The sequence below is a fragment of the Sceloporus occidentalis genome, unplaced genomic scaffold (genome assembly GCF_023333645.1).
Source record: "Sceloporus occidentalis isolate IW3139 unplaced genomic scaffold, rSceOcc1.0.p SCAF_4, whole genome shotgun sequence".
Taxonomy (NCBI): domain Eukaryota; kingdom Metazoa; phylum Chordata; class Lepidosauria; order Squamata; family Phrynosomatidae; genus Sceloporus; species Sceloporus occidentalis.
Genome location: NW_028316984.1, coordinates 42,365,941 through 42,386,644, shown reverse-complemented (window position 1 = coordinate 42,386,644; position 20,704 = coordinate 42,365,941). Strand labels below are relative to the sequence as shown.

Here is a 20,704-nt window from a genome sequence, read left to right as displayed (position 1 = left end):
GTTTGAATGTCCATATAACATTTTAATTATAGTGGGATATCATGTCTCTGATCTGTGTCTTTTGAAAAGGAATAAAAAGCTTTTAGCTCTGTAGTACTTTGAACTGTGTAATTAAAAAAAAAAATTCTAAGCCACCCAAGGAGCACCAGCATGGCATAGTGGTTTGAGCACTGGACTACAACACTACGGAGCAAATTCCTACTTGGACATGGAAACTTAGTAGTAGGTGACCAGCAAGTCACGTTCACTCAGCCTCAGAGGAAGGCAAAGGCACTCCCCCTCTGAACAAATATATCAAGAAAACATTGATGGCACACCTCAAGCCACTTTGAGGCAGTCATGATTTAGCAAAGGTGGACCTCCATCATTCTCCACCTGCAGACATAAACCCAGTGTGGTGGGTTCCTATGTAACTGATCCAGCAGTAGCCAGCTAAAAGACCTGAAAAAATCAAATGGAGCCAATTACAGACCCTCCTATGCCCCAAAGTGAACTATTTCACATGGAAGCCTCCAGACATAACAGTTCACATAGGCTGTGGCCCCTCTATTTTAGTTTAGTATAACTATAAAAAAACCACCTCTATTTTTCAAAACTGAAAATGGACAACAGGCCACTATAATGTCTGTAACATCTCAAGCAAGATGCAGTCCTGTGGACATAACAGCATCTCTTTTCTTCTCTTGTGCTATTTTTATTTAACCATCTTTGCCTGATGAAGAAGCCTGTGGGATTTGAAAGCTGGGATGGTAAAGTTTGCACTTCCTGGTTGGCCTAATAAAGGTATCAGCACAATGAGTACTTTGCTACAAATAATGTATAGAACAACATTGATAGTAATATAGATGAGAGGGATTTGACTTTCATTGGTATCATTATAAGCAATTATTGGAAAGATTTAAGGTTGATAAAAAAAAATTTGGGGGTCTCATAATGAAAAAAAGAGTTTGAGTTTAATTTATGTGCTGATGATAAACATTTGAGTCAGTAAATGTGTAAAAGGTTTTGAAACTAGAAATAGAAGGTAAACAGGTAAAAGACTGTTAGGTTAAATGAACCCAGAATTTGGGCTATAACATACGCTTGAAAGAGCTATCATTATATAATATAATATAGACTTTTTATAAGATGATAATGGTATTTGATACCCAGAAAAATTGTCTAAAATGTATAAAGGACTTAAAAAGCAAATGCTGGAAATGTGAAGTACAAGAAGGCACTTTTTATCACATGTATAGTGGCCCTGTGATAAAGAACAGAGCTACTGGGAACAGAAGGTAATAGGATCAATTTTCAAACGCAGAATTGAATTAAAACAGGAATTGTTTTTGTTACGTATATCAAAGGAGAAATTTAAAGATGTAAACTAAAAGTGATACATTATATGATTATTGCAGCAAGACAGTTGTTTACCCAAAACTTGAAAAAGGATTGCCTTCCTACAGATGATAAATGGATAATTTCCTTTGAGTTGGTTGACATCGATAAAATGGTGACTCTGACAAAAAAAATGGTTGGATAATTTTTTAAAAGAAGATAAAAGTTTTGTTTGTGGAAACTGATGTTTGAAGCAATTTTGTATAATTATATAGGTCAGAAATGACATTAAAAGTAGATAGATCTACTGAGAAATCATATATACTGTTAATTTTTTCAGGCTTGGGAAGTCAACTATAGTTTGTGTTAGTTGTGATCAATGAATGTGTGTTTAAGGTGTTACGTGTTTCAGTTTTATATAAGGGGTGAGGGAGGGGTTGGGTTAATGTAGTTCAGTGTGATTTTTTTAAATTTAAGATTGTGTTATGTGTGTAAATGAGTGGTCCTGTTTCATACATACATACATACACACACAAACATATATATAATGTTTTGAAAAAACTAATAAAATCTCTTGGGAAAAAAGATAGTATTTCAATATTTTGCTTCATACTAAAACAAAACCAGAAGGAGATAGTGCTGGGTCTTTCATAGACTATGCATTTTTTAAATAATCTTGATTTTATTAGAGTAATACATGATACTCTGAGCATGGGGGGGGGGGGGGCTTTCAAACCACAAGCAGAGATCTGAATTATGAGAAATTTCAGTATTTATATTTAGAAAGGTCATTTCAAAAGAGCATGGGAAAGTGAGTGCATGGCACAAGACAAATCAAACAACCAATCTGTAACACTGAAGTCAGTTACTCCTACTTCGCCCTATATTTTGTATTTTTTTTTAAAAAAAAATGCTACTTAACAAAAACAAATGGCTATTTACTGCTTTCAGAACTTCTGGGTGTTACTTAGATCCCCGAATATTCACTTCTGGTCTCAACCCACTGTGGCTTCTGTTAATCTTAAAGCTCTAAGGAAAATCAAGGAGTACACAAAAAGAGCCTTCCTGGGTCAGATGAAAGGCCTGTCTAGGCCAGCATCCTCTTTCTCACAACGACCAGCTGCATTTTTCTGTGAATGCAACAAGCTGAACATAAATGAAACAGCCAGACCTTTTTGGGGTGAGTGGAGAAAATATACTTTTGTTAGACTATGATTTCCACATTTTCCCAGGAAACATGGTCAATGGAAGAGATTCTGGGGGATAACAGATAACTCTCCCCAAGCTAAGGAATCTTTCAGGGACTTTGAACAGCAGTCAGTAAACTGTACAGATTGGCATTACAATATGAACCTCTGTAACTGAACAGGATATGTCCCCAAACTTACCGTGGAAATGTGAAACTGAGGATAATAGCAAACCTCATTGAAATGAATGACTTCTGGTGGAGGCTGACCACAGAGCCATGCTGGAGGACCTAGAGATTCCTAGAGACAACATCTCTCTAGGCATTTCTAGGTCCTCCAGCATGACTCTGTGGCCAACTTCTGCAAGAAGCTTACCACAGAATTGCACTGTAGGACCTAGAAAATGCCTAGAGAGAAATTATTTTTTCAGATATGAGTATGGGGGTCATACTCACCATCAAAAGATAATACAAAACAAATCAATACTATTACGTCTACCACTGAGGTTATGTCCACTAGTGCCTTTGTGCTAGTGGAAAAACTAGTGGCAGGCAATGTACCTAATGCTTCTATTGGCCCTATCCACTGCAGCCCCTCGTGCCTCTATAAAAACTGCTCCTGAAATCTGGGAGACCCTTAGGAACATGATGAAATATGGCTTGCAGGACTGTAATAGATAAAAAAAGAAATCAAGAGCCTCCCCTTAATATAAATTGAAGAGCATTTCACTCACAGAAAACTACCATTGGAAACAAGCTACTGACAATATCAATCATTTTCACCTTGTTGCTCCTATTTCCTGAGCTTGCTGACATGAAGAGAACTGTTCCTATAAATTAAACCCTAGTCCAGTACAGTGCCATGTATAGTGTTGTGCTTGAAAAAGGCCAAGTTCCATCTACTGTGAAATGATATGAGACTTTCTGATTTCCAGCCATTACACAAAAACACTAAATTTTCTTTAACCCTGGAGGTTTGCCTTAAGTATTCCCCTTAGAGAACCTTAACTCCTGCAAAAGTGGCTGATCCCATCAGTATAGGAATAAGTCATGTAACTGGGCAAATTACCATGACAATTAAGCAGAGTGTCCAGCAGGAATTCTGCACCTCATTGAAAGCCAAAGCCAACTTTCCCAGCTGCTTTCAGTCTCTCTCCAAGAAACTAGCAGTGACCCCTCTGCAGATCTGATAATCTGACCTTTGAACAGCACTGTCCTAGAAACAGAAAAGCTTTTCACCCAGCTCCAAGTCCAAATGACATTTTCATAGTCTGAAAGGCCAAAAAAACATACTTTCAGCAGCAGGTTAAAGCCAAATTGGCTCCAGATACTCATGCTTTCTGATATAGATATATCATGCTTTCAGCCAAGGTCTCTAAGGCATCTAAGGAAAGTGTGCCTGACTCTACAATAAACTGTGTAAACCTTTGTTGTCTTGCCCCATTTCCAACATGAGCTCCTAACAGGAAAGTTCTGGTTGCAACATCTCAGTCACCTAATTCAAAGGCTTTATCTGTACAATACTGTTTCAGTGTAGATCACTCACCATATATTCTAACAGCAAACTCATTCTTTTAATCCCAGTGGATATAAAACCAAAACTGTACTGTCCATGCATGAGAGAAAGGTATCCGCAGATAGGGATGCCATAACCCTGCTGCGCCCATGCTTGTAACGGTTTTGGGTGTACTGGCACGGTCACGGTCCGGTTCCCTCTAAATCCCAGGTTTGGGCCCGGCCGGCAGCCATCGCGCCTAAAGGGAACACTCATCCCCTTGAGGCTGGCTGGCCAATGGCACAGCAGCTGGGGCGGAGCTGTTTCCAGCCCCACTCTGCCATTGGCCAGCCTCAAGGAGGAGGTGGACCCTTGCAGGAGGAGGAGGAGTGAGACTCTGGGCCAGCCAGGGGGAGGGAAAAGCGCCCTTTCTTAGTGCATGGCGAGGAGGAGGAGGAGGAGGAGGAGGAGGGGGAAACAGGAGGAGGAGGAGGAGGTGGGTGCCCATTTTCAAAGGTTTTTTTCCCCCCAAAGTGCACTTTCTGTGTACAGTAGAGTCTCGGTGAAGAAGCATGGGACGTCGGATTGGGGACAAAAGTCTCACGCCTTGCTTCCGCCCTCCCTCCCTCCCTCCCTACTTACCTTCCCTGCTTGGGTCAGGCTTCTCCCTTTGGCCTGAGGAAAATGAAGCCTCCGAGGAGAGGCCTGGGGTTGTCCTCCGCAGCCGCTGAGTCCTCGCCTTCCCTGCTCCCTTCCCTTTCCTGCAAAGGGCTCCAAAAAGAGCCCTTTGGAGGAAAGGGGAGGTCTGGGAAGAGCAGGACCGGGCTAGTGCCCAGGTCTCTCCTCTCCTTTCCTGCTTCCCTTCCCTCCCCTTCAAAGAGCTCCAAAGAGCCCTTTGGAGGATAGGGGAGGTCCGGGAAGAGGAGAGTGGCCTCGGAGGAAAGGCCTGGGCCGAGCACACAAGCCCCTCAGAGGAGCCTGCTTCCTCGGTCTAGGCTTGTCCTCTGTGGCCTTGGCGGACAGGCCTGGGCCAAGCACACAAGTCCCTCAGGAGCCTGCGTCCTCGGTCTAGGCTTGTCCTCCGCTGCCCAGGCTTCTCCTTTCTGGGGATTTCCTCTCCCCCGAAGGGGTTGGGGGGAAGGAAAGTGAAGCTGGGAGGGAGAGGCTTGGATTTGCTCCCCTGCCCCCCCCCCAAAAGTCCTACATTTGAAAATGTTGTCCTACGTTTGTCCCGGTTTGGAGGTCCTGATTTATGGCAACCCAATCCGCAGATGCAGGGCAACCCAAAAGGTCTTCAGAAGCATACAAATTTTAGGAGACTTAAATGGGGAAGAGGGGCACAGGAATGACTAAGCATGCTCGGTGGCCATAAACATTAGCAGGCACAAAACACAGAACTGGAATGGAAATGAGTATGTTGGGAAAGAGTTTGGCTGAACAGGAGCATTCTGTACTGCAACATTTTGTATCACATGATGAACCAAGGTCCAAAGAGAGCAGATCAGAAATTCTTCCTTATCCACAGTATGGGAAGAATGGATAAACTACTCTCCCAGGAGAGACAGATTTATCCAGGCACTCAATATGAAAGTATAAACTCCCAACTCATGTAGAAGAGGCCTCCTGGCCTATCAGGAATTTACACATAAATCTGATTACACCAAAGACAACACATTGGCAAGAATCATCTTCTGGCCCTATATCACTGCATTATTGTTACTGTGCCAATAGCTATTTATACCAATTTACAGCTGAGCTACAGGTCACATAGCATATTAGTTACGTTTGGAGCACACAGGAATCCACTTGCAGTATGGACAATTAGGAACTTAACTAGCACTGTCACACAGAAAGAACAGACCATACTCTAAAACTGATGGACAATTCTACAGGAATTGCTCTACTTTAAAAGGAAATTGAGGGGCAGAGTGCATGAAAGTACAATAAGGTGGTGGTGTGCCTTCAAATCACTTCTGACATGGCAACTTAACATAATAATAATAATAATAATAATAATAATAATAATAATAATAGGATTTATTTATATGCCGCCCAATCACTGGGAATCTGCGCAGCTTACAACAGAGGGGATAATAGACGGTTCCCTGCCCTCAGGCTTACAATCTAAAAAGACACGACACAAAAGGAAAGGGAATGGTGAGGGAGGGAGGGGATCAGGTCCAGCATTCTTCTCTCTCTCTGAGGCCTGGACCAAGGCAGATGGACCAGAGGGAGGGCTCTTCTTCTTCAGGCTAGCCCTGGTGGAGCTGGGCCAGCCTATTCTCTCCCTCACAGACCAAAAGATGACAGTTATGGAGGGAGGATTCTCTTCTCCAGGCTATCCCTGGTGGAGCTGGGCCTGCCTGGTCAACTCCCTCACAGGCCGGAAGATGACAGTTATAGAGGGATGATTCTCTTTCTTCAGCAAAAGAGGGTTTTCTTGGCAGAATTTGTTCAGATGGGTTTTACCTTTGCCTTCCACTGGGGCTGAGAGTGTGTGAATTGCCCAAGGTCACCCAGTAAATTTCCATGGCCAAGCAGGGATTCGAACCCTGGTCTTCCAGTGTCCTAGTCCAAGACTGAAGCCACCACACTGGCGCTAACAATACTGGCTCTGACAATAAGCTTAGCCCAGGAATTTCCACCAAGCAACTTTTCCGCCATTTCACCTGGAAATTTATCTGTGAGCTGCCTTGGGTCCCACTACAGGAGAAAGGTGGCACAGAAATAAAATAAATATTAAATTTTCTCAAAGGCCTTGATTTATGTAAAGAAGCCAAGTGACCATGGCACTTAATCCTAATAATCAACCAGGTTCACTATAACCATGCTGGGATGATGAAATTAAAGACTTTGCATTGCTTTGTGAGAACTCAGGGGCAAAACAGATGGTCAAGAAGAGCCAGCTTCCCACCAGACAGGGGCATGGCATTCAGACAGCAGCACGCCTCCAGTCCACTGGGAAGCTGCATGGCCAATCGTATTTGTGGCAGATACACAGCATTTCGGCGGCGCAGTATTTACACACGCTATGGTGAAGACACGCTGCCATGGAGCCTCCTTAAAGGCCAGGGAAGAAGAAGGAAGCCGGCGGCGATCGCAGCCGGCTCTCCCTCTCTTTCCTGGCTTCTAAGGAGGCTGGAGCCTCCTTAAAAGCCAGGGAAGAAGAAGGAAGCCGGCGGCGATTGCCACCGGCTCTCCCGCTCTTTCCTGGCTTCTAAGGAGGCCTTGGTCTCCTCAGAGGCCAGGAAGGAGGGACACTTTTTTATGTAGGACACTTTTTTACTAAATGGAGGACACCCCGTGCCCCTTCCTGGCCTTTAAGGAGGTCTCGGTGTCCTTGGAGGCCGGGAAGGGGCGTGGGGTGTCCTCCATTTAAAAAAAAAAGGGGGGGGGGGGTCAGTGTCCTACATTTGAAAACGTTGTCCTAAGTTTGTCCCGGTCTGGCGGTCCTGAGGTATGGCAACCCTAGGGAAGAGAGGAAATACAATCCCATTAGCTTAACGTCTTTTCCAGGTAAATGGATGAGAATTTTTATTCAATTTTATTCAGTTGTGAAACATATAGAAATGCTAGAGAAGAATAAGCATAGTTTCTGTAAAGCTAAGTCCTGACTCACTAACCTTTTAGTGCTCTTTTAGGTAAAGTGTCACTAAACATTAGAAGGAGTGGTCTGATGGACACTCTTAACTTGGACTTCCAAAAGGCTTTTGACAAAGTCCCACACCAAAGAGTCCTCAAGCAAATCAGCTGTCACGGACAGGTTAAAGTCATGGACACAAACAGGAAAAACTGGTTAAAGGACAGGAAACAGAAAGCAGAACTAAATAGTTCATGCAATTGAGGGTTGTGAGCCGTTGAATCCCTGCATTGCAATGAGAGCTGTGCCTTTTAGTTCACACATAAATAAACTGGAATTAGGGATGATAGTGAGATGGCTGAGAGCCAGCATAGTGTAGTGGTTTGAGCATTGGACTACAGCTCTGGAGAACATGGTGCAAATTTGTGTGCGGCCATGAAAGCCTGTTAGGTGACCTAGGGCAAGTCACAAACACTCATCCTAAGAGGAAGGCAACACTGCCAGGAAAACCCTGTGATCAGTTCACTTTAGGGTTGCCATAAGTCAGATATGACTTGGAGGCACACAGCAACAAAGTGATGTGGCTAGGACTATTGATAACTCCCAAATTCTTTATAGTATTTCAACTGAAAATGGATTGTCAAGAACGCTGAAAAAATATTCTTCAGTCTGGAGCTATCAGTGGCTACTATATATCAATTCCCATATCACAGGCAGTATAGCTTGGCATATGAGTTGCTGGGTAACATAAAATGCATGCAATTGCAAGAATGTCTGGGTTGAGACTGCCTTAGTAGGTCATCTTGAGGATGTATACAGTGCCAAACAAGATAGATCTTTGATCTAATTGAGCAAGGTTCATTTTGCATGTTCATCCCTGATTTTAAGTCTGACAGTGAGAACTCCTGAAAGCACCAGTTGGAGGTGGATGGCTCCTACTCCTAGTCCCTAGGATGGGATGGATGGAAAAGAGACTTCTCCCCCAGGAGCCAGCCTTAGGCTCAGCCATTTCTTGGAAGAGACAGTTGAGAGTGAGAATCTAAATTCCAACTGTGTTCAGTCAGAGAGAACAGCAAAGATTCTCTTGTTTGCAGACAGGACAATACATAAATAATGTCACAGCCAGAAACAAGTATTACCACAGGAACCTTTTACACAGAAAGAGAGTCCAAGGGGCTGTAGGCTTTAAATCATTTGGCACCATATTCTCTCTCTTGTTCTGGATAGTTTAACCCTCCAGATTTTAATGAATTACTATTCCCATTATGCCATTGGCTAGGCTGGCTAGAGCTGATGCGAATTGGAATTCAATGACATCTGGAGGCCACAGATTTTCCATTCCTGACCTCTTTTACTATGGAGAGTAAGATGGTAATTATTCTTCTTATTCTTATTCTTATTATTATTATTATTATACTTTATTTATATAGCGCTGTAGATTTACACAGCGCTACAAACAATAAAATCAATAAAAATGAAACCTGCCAATGGCGTACATATAAAACAGAAAATAATACAAGATAGAATTAGATAAAAATAAGCAGACAACAAATTAAAAAGATCAAATATCAAATATCAAATCAAATATCAGATAACAATCAGATAAACAATTACACAATGCCTGGGAATGCTTTCCTGAACAATTCTCAGGGCCCCTTCTATCCCAACTGTACATGAAACTATTCTTAAACATTGCATGTGTTTTCAGATTCAGGTCACTTTGATCCTTACTAAATCCAGGCAGCAACCACTATGTTATGCAGTAACATATGTCAAAAGGTTATGCAAACCACATGCAAATCTTCTAGGAAATGGAAGTTGTTCAAGTATTCTAAACAGACTACATAGATTTAAAGTGTGAACCCATTTCATCAAAAGGCATATGGTCAACATAGGAATTATTAAGGGTGCTATTAGCATAACATAATCAAACAGAGCATCTGTCTGTTCAGGTGAAGTAATTAGAGTTACTTTCCTTAGGCTTGCTAAGATATAACACTTAAAACAATGCAAGCTGGTAGGATGTAAACACAAACACCAAGCAGTATTTGCACCCTTTGATCTTATCTTAAGCCTCCTTGATAAACTATGATCTCAGCCAAATTCAAGTAGAACATCTTAGATTAGCTAAACATCCTATACTACATCTTTACATACAGATCATTAGAATCTGTCACAGCACAGTGCCTTAAGATGCACTTCCTGGGGAACATAATGGGGTCATCTTTGATATTCTTGTGTGCTTTCAAGTAGTTTCCGACTTATTCACCTTCTAAGGTGAAGCTATCATGGGGTTTTCTTGGCAAAATTTGTTCAGAGGGGGTTTCTCCTTGCCCTCCTCTGAGGTTGAGAATGTGTGACTTGCCCAAGGTCATTCAATGGGTCTCCACAGCCATGAAGGAGTTAGAACCCTGTGCTTCATAGTCATAGTTCAATGCTCAAATTACTATACCACACTGACTCTCATCTGATACTATACATCAGTGCTCCCCAAGTTTTCTGACATAGGGGACCTGGCATATTTTTCCTGAACTGTCAAGAACCAGTGCCTTATTTATGCTCATTGAATACAACTGTTTCTTTCTTTCCTTGAAACTCACCTGGAGCCTATTCAGAAGGAAGCAGTCACAACAGTCAGAAATTTTAGAAGCAGCTGACTTCACTCACAGCTATGAAAGTTTTAAGAAAATATAGCATCAAACTATTACATTTTTCTAACTTTCCACCAAAATAATGGGGAAAATAGTTTCTAAGAAGTCTGCCTTTTAGTCCTACAGAATTTAAGTATTTATATGTAGCTTAGTGTTTCCAAGAAATATCATTCAGTTATCATCCTTCCTGTCTCTTCTTTCTGCAGACAGAAAAGCCTGCTCAAATTTTTTCCTATATGACCATGGTACAGTACTAACGTGCATCTGAGGAAGTAGGCTGAAGTCTACAAAAGTTCATACTACCAATTTCTTGCTTTCAGTTACTGTCAAAGGCGCAACAAGATCCCTTTGCATATGGTATGGTATGTTGTACAGATTTTAATTCAAGGCTGCTATTTCCTAGAAAGACAAAACTAAAGGAAACAGAACTTGGTGATCTATTGAATGGAACCCAATCCCCAAGAAATAAGGGGAATGAGTGAGTGTTATGTCATGTTGGCATAATTAATGGCAAGACTGAAACTAATCCACATTCAGCTGAAGTTCATCAGGAATATCTGCAACATGAGGCGGAGACAAAGAATTTGTCTATTATACTGGGAGCATAATTTTGGATTACATTCCTTTTGCAGACATGGCTTTGAACATGATGAAGAGCATCCACTTCCACTGTATTAAAATTATTGCTTGATGCATGGGAAAAGAATGCAAGAACTCTCCCCTCACTCCATCAGTTGTCTCTGGAGGATATTACTAACAGGGTGGCAACTTGTAAGAAGGGGTTGGATTTCCCAGGATGTGCACACTACTAAATATGTACACACTGGAGAGTCGGTGGGAAAAGAGGTCCGATGCCACTTCTGGTCCATCAATGGACCTCTCAACTTCCTATCTGCTACACTGTATTTGTCAGACTTTAGTCATCGTTGCTAGTTATTGCTAGAGAAGAGATTTATTGCAGGATGGTGGTTCTCTCATGAAAGATAGATACAAGCGTAGGAAACAAAATGTCAAGGAGAAAGATAACCAAGAACCTTCTAGTCCCAGATATACGTTTTTCAGTGCAGGGATTATTTCACATGTGTATTCAGCCAGCTCAGTCACAGCCTTACTAATCAACTGAAAACCTGTCAATTTAGAATTGAGTTTGTGCATTTTATAGCTCATTTGATGTAAAACTGCCAAAAGTAATTTCTTACTCCAGTTCCAAAAAGGAAAGGAGGGTGGAGAGATTTCAGGCTTGTAGAATCAAGTTCTGTTACTACTCTGTGGTGTGGGTGTGGGTGTGCATGTGCGCACTTCAACTTGTTTGTCAAATATAGCCTACAGCACCTAGTATTCATTGGCCGTCTCCCAACCAAGTACTAACCAGGGCTGACCCTGCTTAACTTCCAAGATTAGACAGATTATGGTTTCTTTAGGGTATTTAGGCTTTCTGTTACTACTAGAAACTCACATTCTGCCAACCAAAGCCAGATACAAAACAGTGTCTGAAGGGAACTAAAGATATACTATGAAACAGGGCGACTCTGACCATATACTAAGTTCAGGAACTTACTTTCAGAAAGAACTGAGGTCACTGAGCCTTCATATAAAATTCAGTTGCTGCTTCTTTCCTTTCCTTAACAGCAGCTGTAGCCATTTCAGCAAGTTAATTGTGGGAGTGGGAACTTGTCCTTTTTTGCTGTCTCTAAATACCTGAAGTCAAAAATCCTTGCTAACCTACTGCCAATCTCCTACTGATATCTAAACAAATGCTAGCCTACTTTCAGCCTGTCCCCAGTCCACTCAGTCCAAAGACTAATTTATATGTTGCCTATACAACAAAAGCCCTCCGTGTAGCATGCAAATAAAATTGTTTTTAAAAATTGTTGAGTTGTCATTTTTAAATTAAATTCTGTAATATTTAGGAAACATATACTTGTGGAAGTACTACTCATTAGCATATGTTCTGGACTTCATTTGATCATTGCTATAAATGGGATTATAGTTTATTGCTCTTTTATTGATTAACATAAAACATTTCTAATGAGGTCAATACACTCTGTAACAATGAACCATTTCAAATATGGCATATGTCTGAAAATAAGCAAACTTTAATACTGAGACCTATTTAAACAATGCCGATATATTATTCAAAAGATTTTGCTACTTGATTCATATTTATGAACAAAAGGCATGTTCATCTATCTAACAAATTCAGAAGCAAAATAAATCCTCCTCACTCTATAACTTATATTAGAGAAGCTGAAGAAAACAAAGAAAACTGTACAAGGAAAGGCACTGTTAAAATTTTACAACAGGAACTAACAGCATGCAAACAATGATAAGATAAAATGCAAACTTGCAGACTGGTCTGTACATTTTTATTTAAAAGTAAGCTCCATTGTGGTTAATGAAACTTAGCTCCAAGACACACTATAGAAATAATGCAGTTTGAGACCACTTTAACTGCAGGGGCTTTTACTTCCAAGAAATGTGCTTGGGACTGCATGCTTACTGCCACAAAGCTATACAAAATTAGGAGATAATTTTCTTCTCCTATTACAGTTCTCATAAGGCAAATGCTGTCAATCTACCAACAGGTATGGAATTTTGCTTGTTATGATTTTAAAAAAAAGGATGTCAAACACACTGTAAAGCCAATTTATTGCCCCCCACTCCACCCCCAATCTCTTTATATTTTTAATATTTCTTCCTTTCAGAATTAGACTTACCCCAGGTACTTTCTGAGAGTAAGTGCTTAACCAGCAGCGGGATCTACGCGTGTAACGTCAGGTCCAATCATGGAATACAAAGATCACTTTTACTCTCCTGTTAGTCCATGGAGGGGAGAGAGGGAGGGAGAACACAGTTCAAAGTCCTATTTAAACAAAACTTTACAAGCAATTTTGCAAAGTTGTTGCTGTTGGTCTTATCCCAGCCTCGCTCCTCCTCTTTGCTACTACCACACTTGTATGAAGCATATGGAAATGTTTTATGAAAGGGACACTACAGTCCTCTTCCAAATCCTACTCCTCGTTCTTGGTACTGATGAGAAAGAATGTTTTCCCTTGAACAAAACACACATATAGAAGCTGTCAGCATTTATTCACTCCTTCTGACTAGGCATTTCCACACCACTCCCACTCTTTGCCAAATTCCTGTTGAAACGAGACAGGCAAAGTGAAAGGTGGGGGAAAGAGAAGTTTTTCTTCAATCTGACAAACTAACACCTTTAAACGCAGCTGGAAGCAATGCAGCTGTTAGAAGCCTATCCCCATCAGAGAAGAGACCCTCCCAATGGCTCCTAACATTTTCTCAGGGAAGGCCTTGCAGCACCTGAGATACTGAGTGAAATGGCACTATAATTGTTGGTTTGTCATCATGCTAAGATCCTTTCTGAAAGCTTCAAAATATTCTGCTGTGCCACATTTTAAGTATCTAAGAGACTAAAGTTGCATTTCCACTGCAGAAATAATGCAGTTTGACACCCCTTTGACTGCCATGGCTCAATGCTATGGAATCCTGGGATTTGTAGTTTGTTGTAGCACCAGAGCTCTCTGACAGATAAGGCTAAATATCCCACAAAGCTACAAATCCCATAATGCTATACACGTGGGCCATGGCAGTTAAAGCAGTGTCAAACTGCATTATTTCTACAGTGCAGATGCTGCCTCAATGGGCAAACATATCCCCAAATTAATGGTGACCAATATGGGGCTCTCCAGAATTTTTGAGATTCAGCTTTCATAAACTTTTACATTGGCTATGCAGCTGGGGATTCTGGGAGTTTAAATCCAAAACATCACATAGGTTAAAGGCTCCCCTAATTATGCAGGATTTCAGATATTGAGGGGCAGCTGTGGCCATCTAGAAATTTTTAGACTGCAAGTCCCATAATTCTTCAACACTGGGTATGGAGAACAAGGCTGACGCAAGTTGTGATCAAAAACCATAGGGAGGCCCACAATTGCCCAGCCTGATCTTAAAGCATGCTATTCATTGTTATTTATCAGCTGTTATTTCAATCATTGCATTCATAGTGATGGACAGAAGACAAAAGCATCAAAAACGGTAGCTAGAATTGAAACACAGTCTAAAGCAGAAATTGGAATGTTGTGAGCCTGCAGATGATGATGACCAGCAACATCCAGGTTTCTTCAAAATGATCTAGGCTGGCTATGGTTGCTGGGAGTGGCACTTCTACAGCACCTGGAGGCCAGACCATAGCCACCCATGCTCTAAAACTCTCAAGCTCTAAATGGCAATGAATGCAAGCAGGGACCTGCAACAAAATGCTTCTGCCTGCCCTGTTCTCTAAGGAATGTTCTCTGTTCATAGTTCACCAAAGGACCATAATCCCATTATTCTGTAGAGTGTGATAGATTTCAGGAGGGAAAAGGAACCCCTTTCTTTTCTCATGCTTTCTTAGTTAAAACAAACAACCAAAACCTCCTCCCCCTCGCTACTACTGTATACAGCAGCTCTGGTTCAGGGCTGTTTACAGGCCTAAGCACGAATGCTTTATTTTCTTGCATGGGAATGGAAGAAGGTTTCCAGAGAGTGAAGAGGAGGAAAATATGCTTCTTTCTCTTTCTTTCCTTTTCAAATCCCAGTGAAGCATATAAGGGAGATTTTTTAATTTAAAAAACCCAACTCTCTCAATCATCTATGATGGTGTACTATAAACTGTAAACAGATTGATTCTCCACCTCCACTTCATTTTCCCCCTTCACCCATTAACCTCCATGGCTCAACAGACCTAGGAATCTGCAAGTCAATGAGTATAAATATTTGTTAGGTGGAAGTGTTTGGTTTGAGATACATATTATATAAGGTCCATAGCTTACAATAAAAACAAATATACTTTTGCAAATCTGGGGGTTCCCCATGTACAAAGTATCAGAACTTTATTATACAGAAGGAGCAGGCATTGATAAACTACATAAACTAGGATTTTATTTTTGGATGGTCCCATTCCAAATTGTCAGCGTCTTAGAACACACAAAGCCACTGTCAGAAAAAAAAGGATAAAACTATATACAAGCTAATTATTTAGCAGTATTTTTAATATATATATATATATATATATATATATATATATATATCCATCCATCCATCCATCCATCCATCCATCCATGGGATCCTTAAAATACTCCAAGAATTTGCTCCCTTCCTTCTGCTAAACTTCTTCTTTCTGCTTCCTCAAGGGAAGGATAGAGGTATAGTGGGTGGGGGGAGTGAAATATGAAGGTATTGTACCATCAATAAATCTGCTCCTCATGAAATTTTCCTTCCGTTTCCAAATTTCCAGCATCAAAGAGAGAGGAAGAGATAGAGAGAGAGAGGAAAGCTGAAAAATCAATTCATACCTAGATCTCTTCAATCTGCCTTGCCTCAGATGGTGCTGTCAAATAACCACAGTACAACATGTTGGAAGTAAGGCCACAACTTTATTTGCAAACAATTGGTAGGGTTGGCACAAAGCATAAGGTCAGGATCTGTGCAATCAAACCACCTGATGTAGTCTGATTATCCAAACCGGGCACCCACCCGGTGCTTGGGATGACCTAGGGGCTAAGGAACACAACTTGACCGCAAACCTTGTCTTGCGTTCACCAATTCACAAAGCCCCTAGTCACCGGGAGGCGCTCCTGCGTTCTGGCCCCCGCAATGGCCAAACGCCTGCCCTATTCGCCCCCGGGTACCTATTGACTCCCAAACCAGAGCTCCATAGCCCTGGTACAACGTGCAGATCCTGGCCTATGCTGCCGCCAAGTTGTGACTAAAAACCACCTAACAACAGCGGTGGGCAGGCGGGAGAAGCACGAAGACTTGCTCCCTTCCACAGCTTGGCTCCGCTCTGCTCGAAGCCAAGCAACCGACTGAGGGAAAGGGCCAGCAACACGGCCTTATATAGGCCTAGGCCCCTCCCTCCCTGCATGCTGTGCGGGGCCCCGCCTCCAAGGCCCAGCCCACCAATGGGCAGCCTTGGAGGACCGGAAGCCCCGCACCAACGAAACCGTCTCCCAGAGCGTCGCGGAGCAGAAGGGCCGCCCCCGCGCACCAATCGGGAGCCGGGCAAGCCCCAGAGCACTCTGGGGCTTGTAGTCCAGCCGCCTCAAGCGGCAAAATGGTCTGCCCGGCGAGGCGGGCGACCGTTGCTTGTTTGCATTCCCTTGGGAATGTCACTTTCTCCTTTTCTTTGGAAGCCTAAATTACATTTCTAAATGCTCAAGTGAAGTTTTAAATTGCTGCAATACTATAAAGTTGGTGGACGCAAGCAAATTTTCATGGGGGCAGAATTTTGATTTTGGATGAGGGAAACACTCTAATTTTATCACCTAACCCTCCACCCTCAGTAGCTACCTCCCTGGAGAAGGACTGTTCCAAAAGCGGGTCTGTTTGGTACAACAAAATATATAACAAGGCTGCTCACAAAAATGCTCACAAAGATCCTTAAGGATTTAACATGTAGTCCAAGTTCACATGATTCCACCACCACCCACACATGAATTCTGTACATTTTCAAAGTCTGCTCTGTAAATCAGAGGAAACTTTTCAGAGCAGTGTTTTTGTTGTTGTTTTTTGCTGTGTGGATGATGGGGACAAGAGGAGAAAGTGTCATCATAGGTATCAGCATCATGTTGGGTTAAGACCAAAGATTCAGTAGGGCATAAATAGGTAAAATGAGTAATTTTGAAGGCTGAGACACTGGCCATTGTTGTACAAAATTAGCAACTGCAGCTCATGTCATTCTTTTGACCTCTCCACCCTCCCCTCCTTTTGCTTTTTCATCAGTAGAAGGGAGTGGTATGGCTTTATAACCAAGGACTAACTATTCCTGGGGGAATATATTGACTTTGAAACAAAGACACATGGCATGATACAAAATAGTCTAATTGTATAGAACTCTACACCCAAGTTATTTTAAGAGTCAAGTCTTTGTTAAAATTGTTGAGACAAGGGTGTTTCTTTGCAAAAGTCATTTTCTGATATGATGGTGAGATTCTTGATAAATTATAGCATCAGTTTGAAATGCTTTAAAATTACTCTATTTGAAATCCTGCTTGGCTGGACATGTATATTTAGATGGAGGTGGGGGAACACTACATATTAGTAAGGTATCCAGATAAGTCCATCACTCATTTGTGTGTATGCTGTTGTTGTTGGTTTCATATAGAATCATGGAGTTGGCAGTGGCTTCATGGGGCATGGACTCCAATCCCTGTTCAAGGCAGGATCTTCAGCTGAAGCATCCTCCAGCAGGTAGCTGTCCACCCTTTTCTTGAAGGTATCCAGAGGAGATCTTACCACCTCTCTATGCAATTGATTCCACTAATATGCCAGCCTTATTGTCAACAAATTCCTTCTAATATTTAATCAGAATTTATCCCCCTGTAACTTCAGACCATTAGGCCCGGTCCTATCCTCAGGGCAGCAGAGAACAGGCCTGCCTTCTCCTCTCTTTGACAGCCCTTGAGGTATTTAAAGAGTGCAAACATGTCACCTCTCATTCTTCTCTTCACCAATCTGAAAACGCTCAGCTTTCTCAACTTTTCCTCCTATGTTTTGTTCTCCATACCTGTTATAATCCTTGTTGCCCTTCTCTTGACCCTGTTCCAACTTGTCTTTCCTAAAATGGGGCACCCACAATTGAATGCAGTACTCCAAATGAGGCCATGAGTCTCAGATCTGGTGGGCGTAGTTTCCGGTGATGCGGAACACTGGATTGGGAGTCCATAGGTGACATGGGGATGATGAGGGTGTGGCGGCATTGCCATTGCAGGGGCGATGTCAGATCAGTGTGCCCTGGTGACAAGGGGTAGAAATGCGAAGATGTGCTAAAATGGCTGCCTGGGAGGTGGGTACCCCTCCTGTCATCTGGAAGCTTGACCATGACCAGGCAACTTGGCTTGCTAATCAACAGGGTTTGGTCAATTTATGAATGCCAGATCCAGACCTCATGCATTTTGGGCCAACTCTATCTGTCAGCTGTATTCAATAAAGTTGTGGCCATTTTCCTTCAATAATTGGGTGTCTGGTGGTCATTCCTTGCAATGCTTTTCCCTCCACCACAATATAGTATTCCTCAATGTGGATAAATGAACAGTAATATTTGGTGGAAAAGCACGTGTGTACACACACATACTGCATGTTCTTTGTAGCCAAGCAGAACTATAAAACAATTAATTTTTAGGCTACTTCAAGCCTACAGTTCCATGTACTGTATGGAATTAAAGGAAACACATTTTTGAATAAATGGCCAATTATTCTATAGGAGCACAATCCAACACTGAGCTTTCATTGGCGTAACAGTGGAATTGAGTAGAAACACAAAGTGCCAATTCCCCTTCTCCACTGCAGTGTTCTCTATGATTTTCACACAGCATCGTTACAACATTCCTTTATCGTCCCAAAGTGTAGTGGAATCGTCTTAACAAATAGACGATTCCAAAAGATTTTCACATGAGGCTGTTAGTGTTCTTAAAACGTCGATATATCAGAATTCAGCAATAAATGATTACAAAATGATTTCAAAACTGGACACAACAATGATTTAAGAATGATTTAGCAATGATTTAAGAACACCAACAGCCTCATGTGAAAATCTTTTGGAATCGTCTATCTGTTAAGATGATTCCACTACACTTTGGGACAATAAAGGAACGATATAATGATGCTGTATGAAAATCTTCTATGTCCCATAACTGCTCTCTGGGGGACTATGAAATCATCCAGAGCCAACTTTCCAAAGGAACAAAGAACTACTGAGGGAAGAGTGCGCTAGTGGTATGGCACCATTACTCCTCAGTCTTCTATCTGTACATAAAAGATGCATGTGAGGCTGGAACATGCCATCTTTTTGTTCATATATTATTGCCGTAACAAATGCTATAATTGAGTATACAGTCAGGACAATTCTTAAAGGACATTTCAAAAGTTAATTTACATCTAACATGGGCAAGTCAAATCTTCAGCACAGGGAAGTAACAGAAGGTATACTTTATTTGTAATTTGTGGCTATAAGCCAGCACACCATTACAAATGACTGAATACCATTAATCGATCATAAACTACAGCCCTGATCTAAGTATTTTGAGGAAATTCCAACATTCTTCAAAAATTCATAGCCAGAAAGAATTACAGGTTAAGTATCCTTTTTTTGAAATCCTTGTGAAGAGGAGTGATTTGAATTTTGGATTTATTTATTTGTATTTCAGAATATTTGAATATATATAACATGGTATTTTGGAGAGACACAAGCCTAAACATGCAATTAACTTATGTTTCATATATTAATAAATATAGGCTGAAGGTAATTTTATACAATATTTTAAATAATTTTGTGCCTGAAACAAAATTTGCGTACATGAGAAAGTAAAGGTGTCACTATCTCTGCCACCCACGAAAATAGTTTTTGATTTTAAAGCATTTTGGATATCAGGTTTTTTACAAGGGATACTCAACCTGTGCTATAAGTCTGTCTTTTAAGCTATCTTTTTAGGTTATCAAAAGTTACCAGTTAAATCATGTGAAAGGCAACTACAGTTTAAATAACAATTTTCATTTGTCATGTAAACATAAACATTCGCAAAGTATGGTTACATTTCAGCGCTAAACCATAACAAAACAGAGATTAAAATATGAGACGCTCTGTAACATTATGGTTCTCTCCAGCTAACCAGTGATATAAATCTATCTTCATGTCAATCTGTCTACACTGTTTAGAACATTAGTTCAAACCCTAAGTCTAAAACATATAATGCCTTTTCATCATTTTAATGTTTTTAGCACTAAGCATCAAAATTGTTAGGCTTACCCCAAGTGTGACACATGCTGTTTCTTCTTCACCGCCACCATTTAAATCTTCTGGATTCCCCCAAAGCATACATACAGACAACTTGGACATCTGGACTCCTCCATTCCCCTTCATCTAATTACAGCATTAAGCCTTCTATTTATAATGCCACTACCAGACCAAAACAACCTAGATAGTACAATTATAGATTTGAATCATCACTAATCTTGAGATATCTGCTTCAGCTAATTTAAGAAACTACATTAAGCAGCTTTACAATCTTCTGGTAGCTCATATATAAGAAGAAAAACCCCAACAACCTGATACATTATGCTTAAATGTTTTAAGCACTGTGAATTTTACTAATGGGAATACCTGTGCTATACCAGAGCTTGAAGAAAATGAGATGCACCTGTAGATAATTATCTTTAGGTAATAGAGGCACCTGTAGATAGCTATCTTTAGGTAAAAAGGATATACTGTAACCAAGTTACGTTTTAAATGTAATGAAGTAAGTAGGAGAGATGCAACAAATAATGTTTTCCAGTAATTTTCAATTGTAACTTTTCAAAGGGACATATTATTATTATTATTATTATTATTATTATTATTATTAACTTTTATTTATAAAGCGTTGTAAATTTACACAGCACTGTACATACAATCTTTTTTATGGTATTTTAAAGATATC

The 20,704-nt window shown here is 41.0% G+C and overlaps 1 protein-coding gene across 5 annotated transcripts in view; it reads right to left on the bottom strand.

The window, feature by feature from the left end:
• COBLL1 (cordon-bleu WH2 repeat protein like 1) overlaps positions 1-20,704 on the bottom strand; it is a 115,167-nt gene that overhangs the window by 41,937 nt on the left and 52,526 nt on the right. For 3 of the 5 annotated variants that reach the window (XM_089519853.1, XM_089519857.1, XM_089519858.1), the window contains exon 1: positions 20,035-20,126. The exons of 1 other annotated variant lie outside the window; for it this stretch is intronic. In XM_089519853.1, the coding sequence (XP_089375979.1) occupies positions 20,035-20,075 (41 nt within the window). In that variant the 5' untranslated portion in view covers positions 20,076-20,126. Of the gene's footprint in view, positions 1-20,034; positions 20,128-20,704 lie in introns of those variants that run through there. One more of the 5 variants, XM_089519855.1, reaches the window with a different exon arrangement.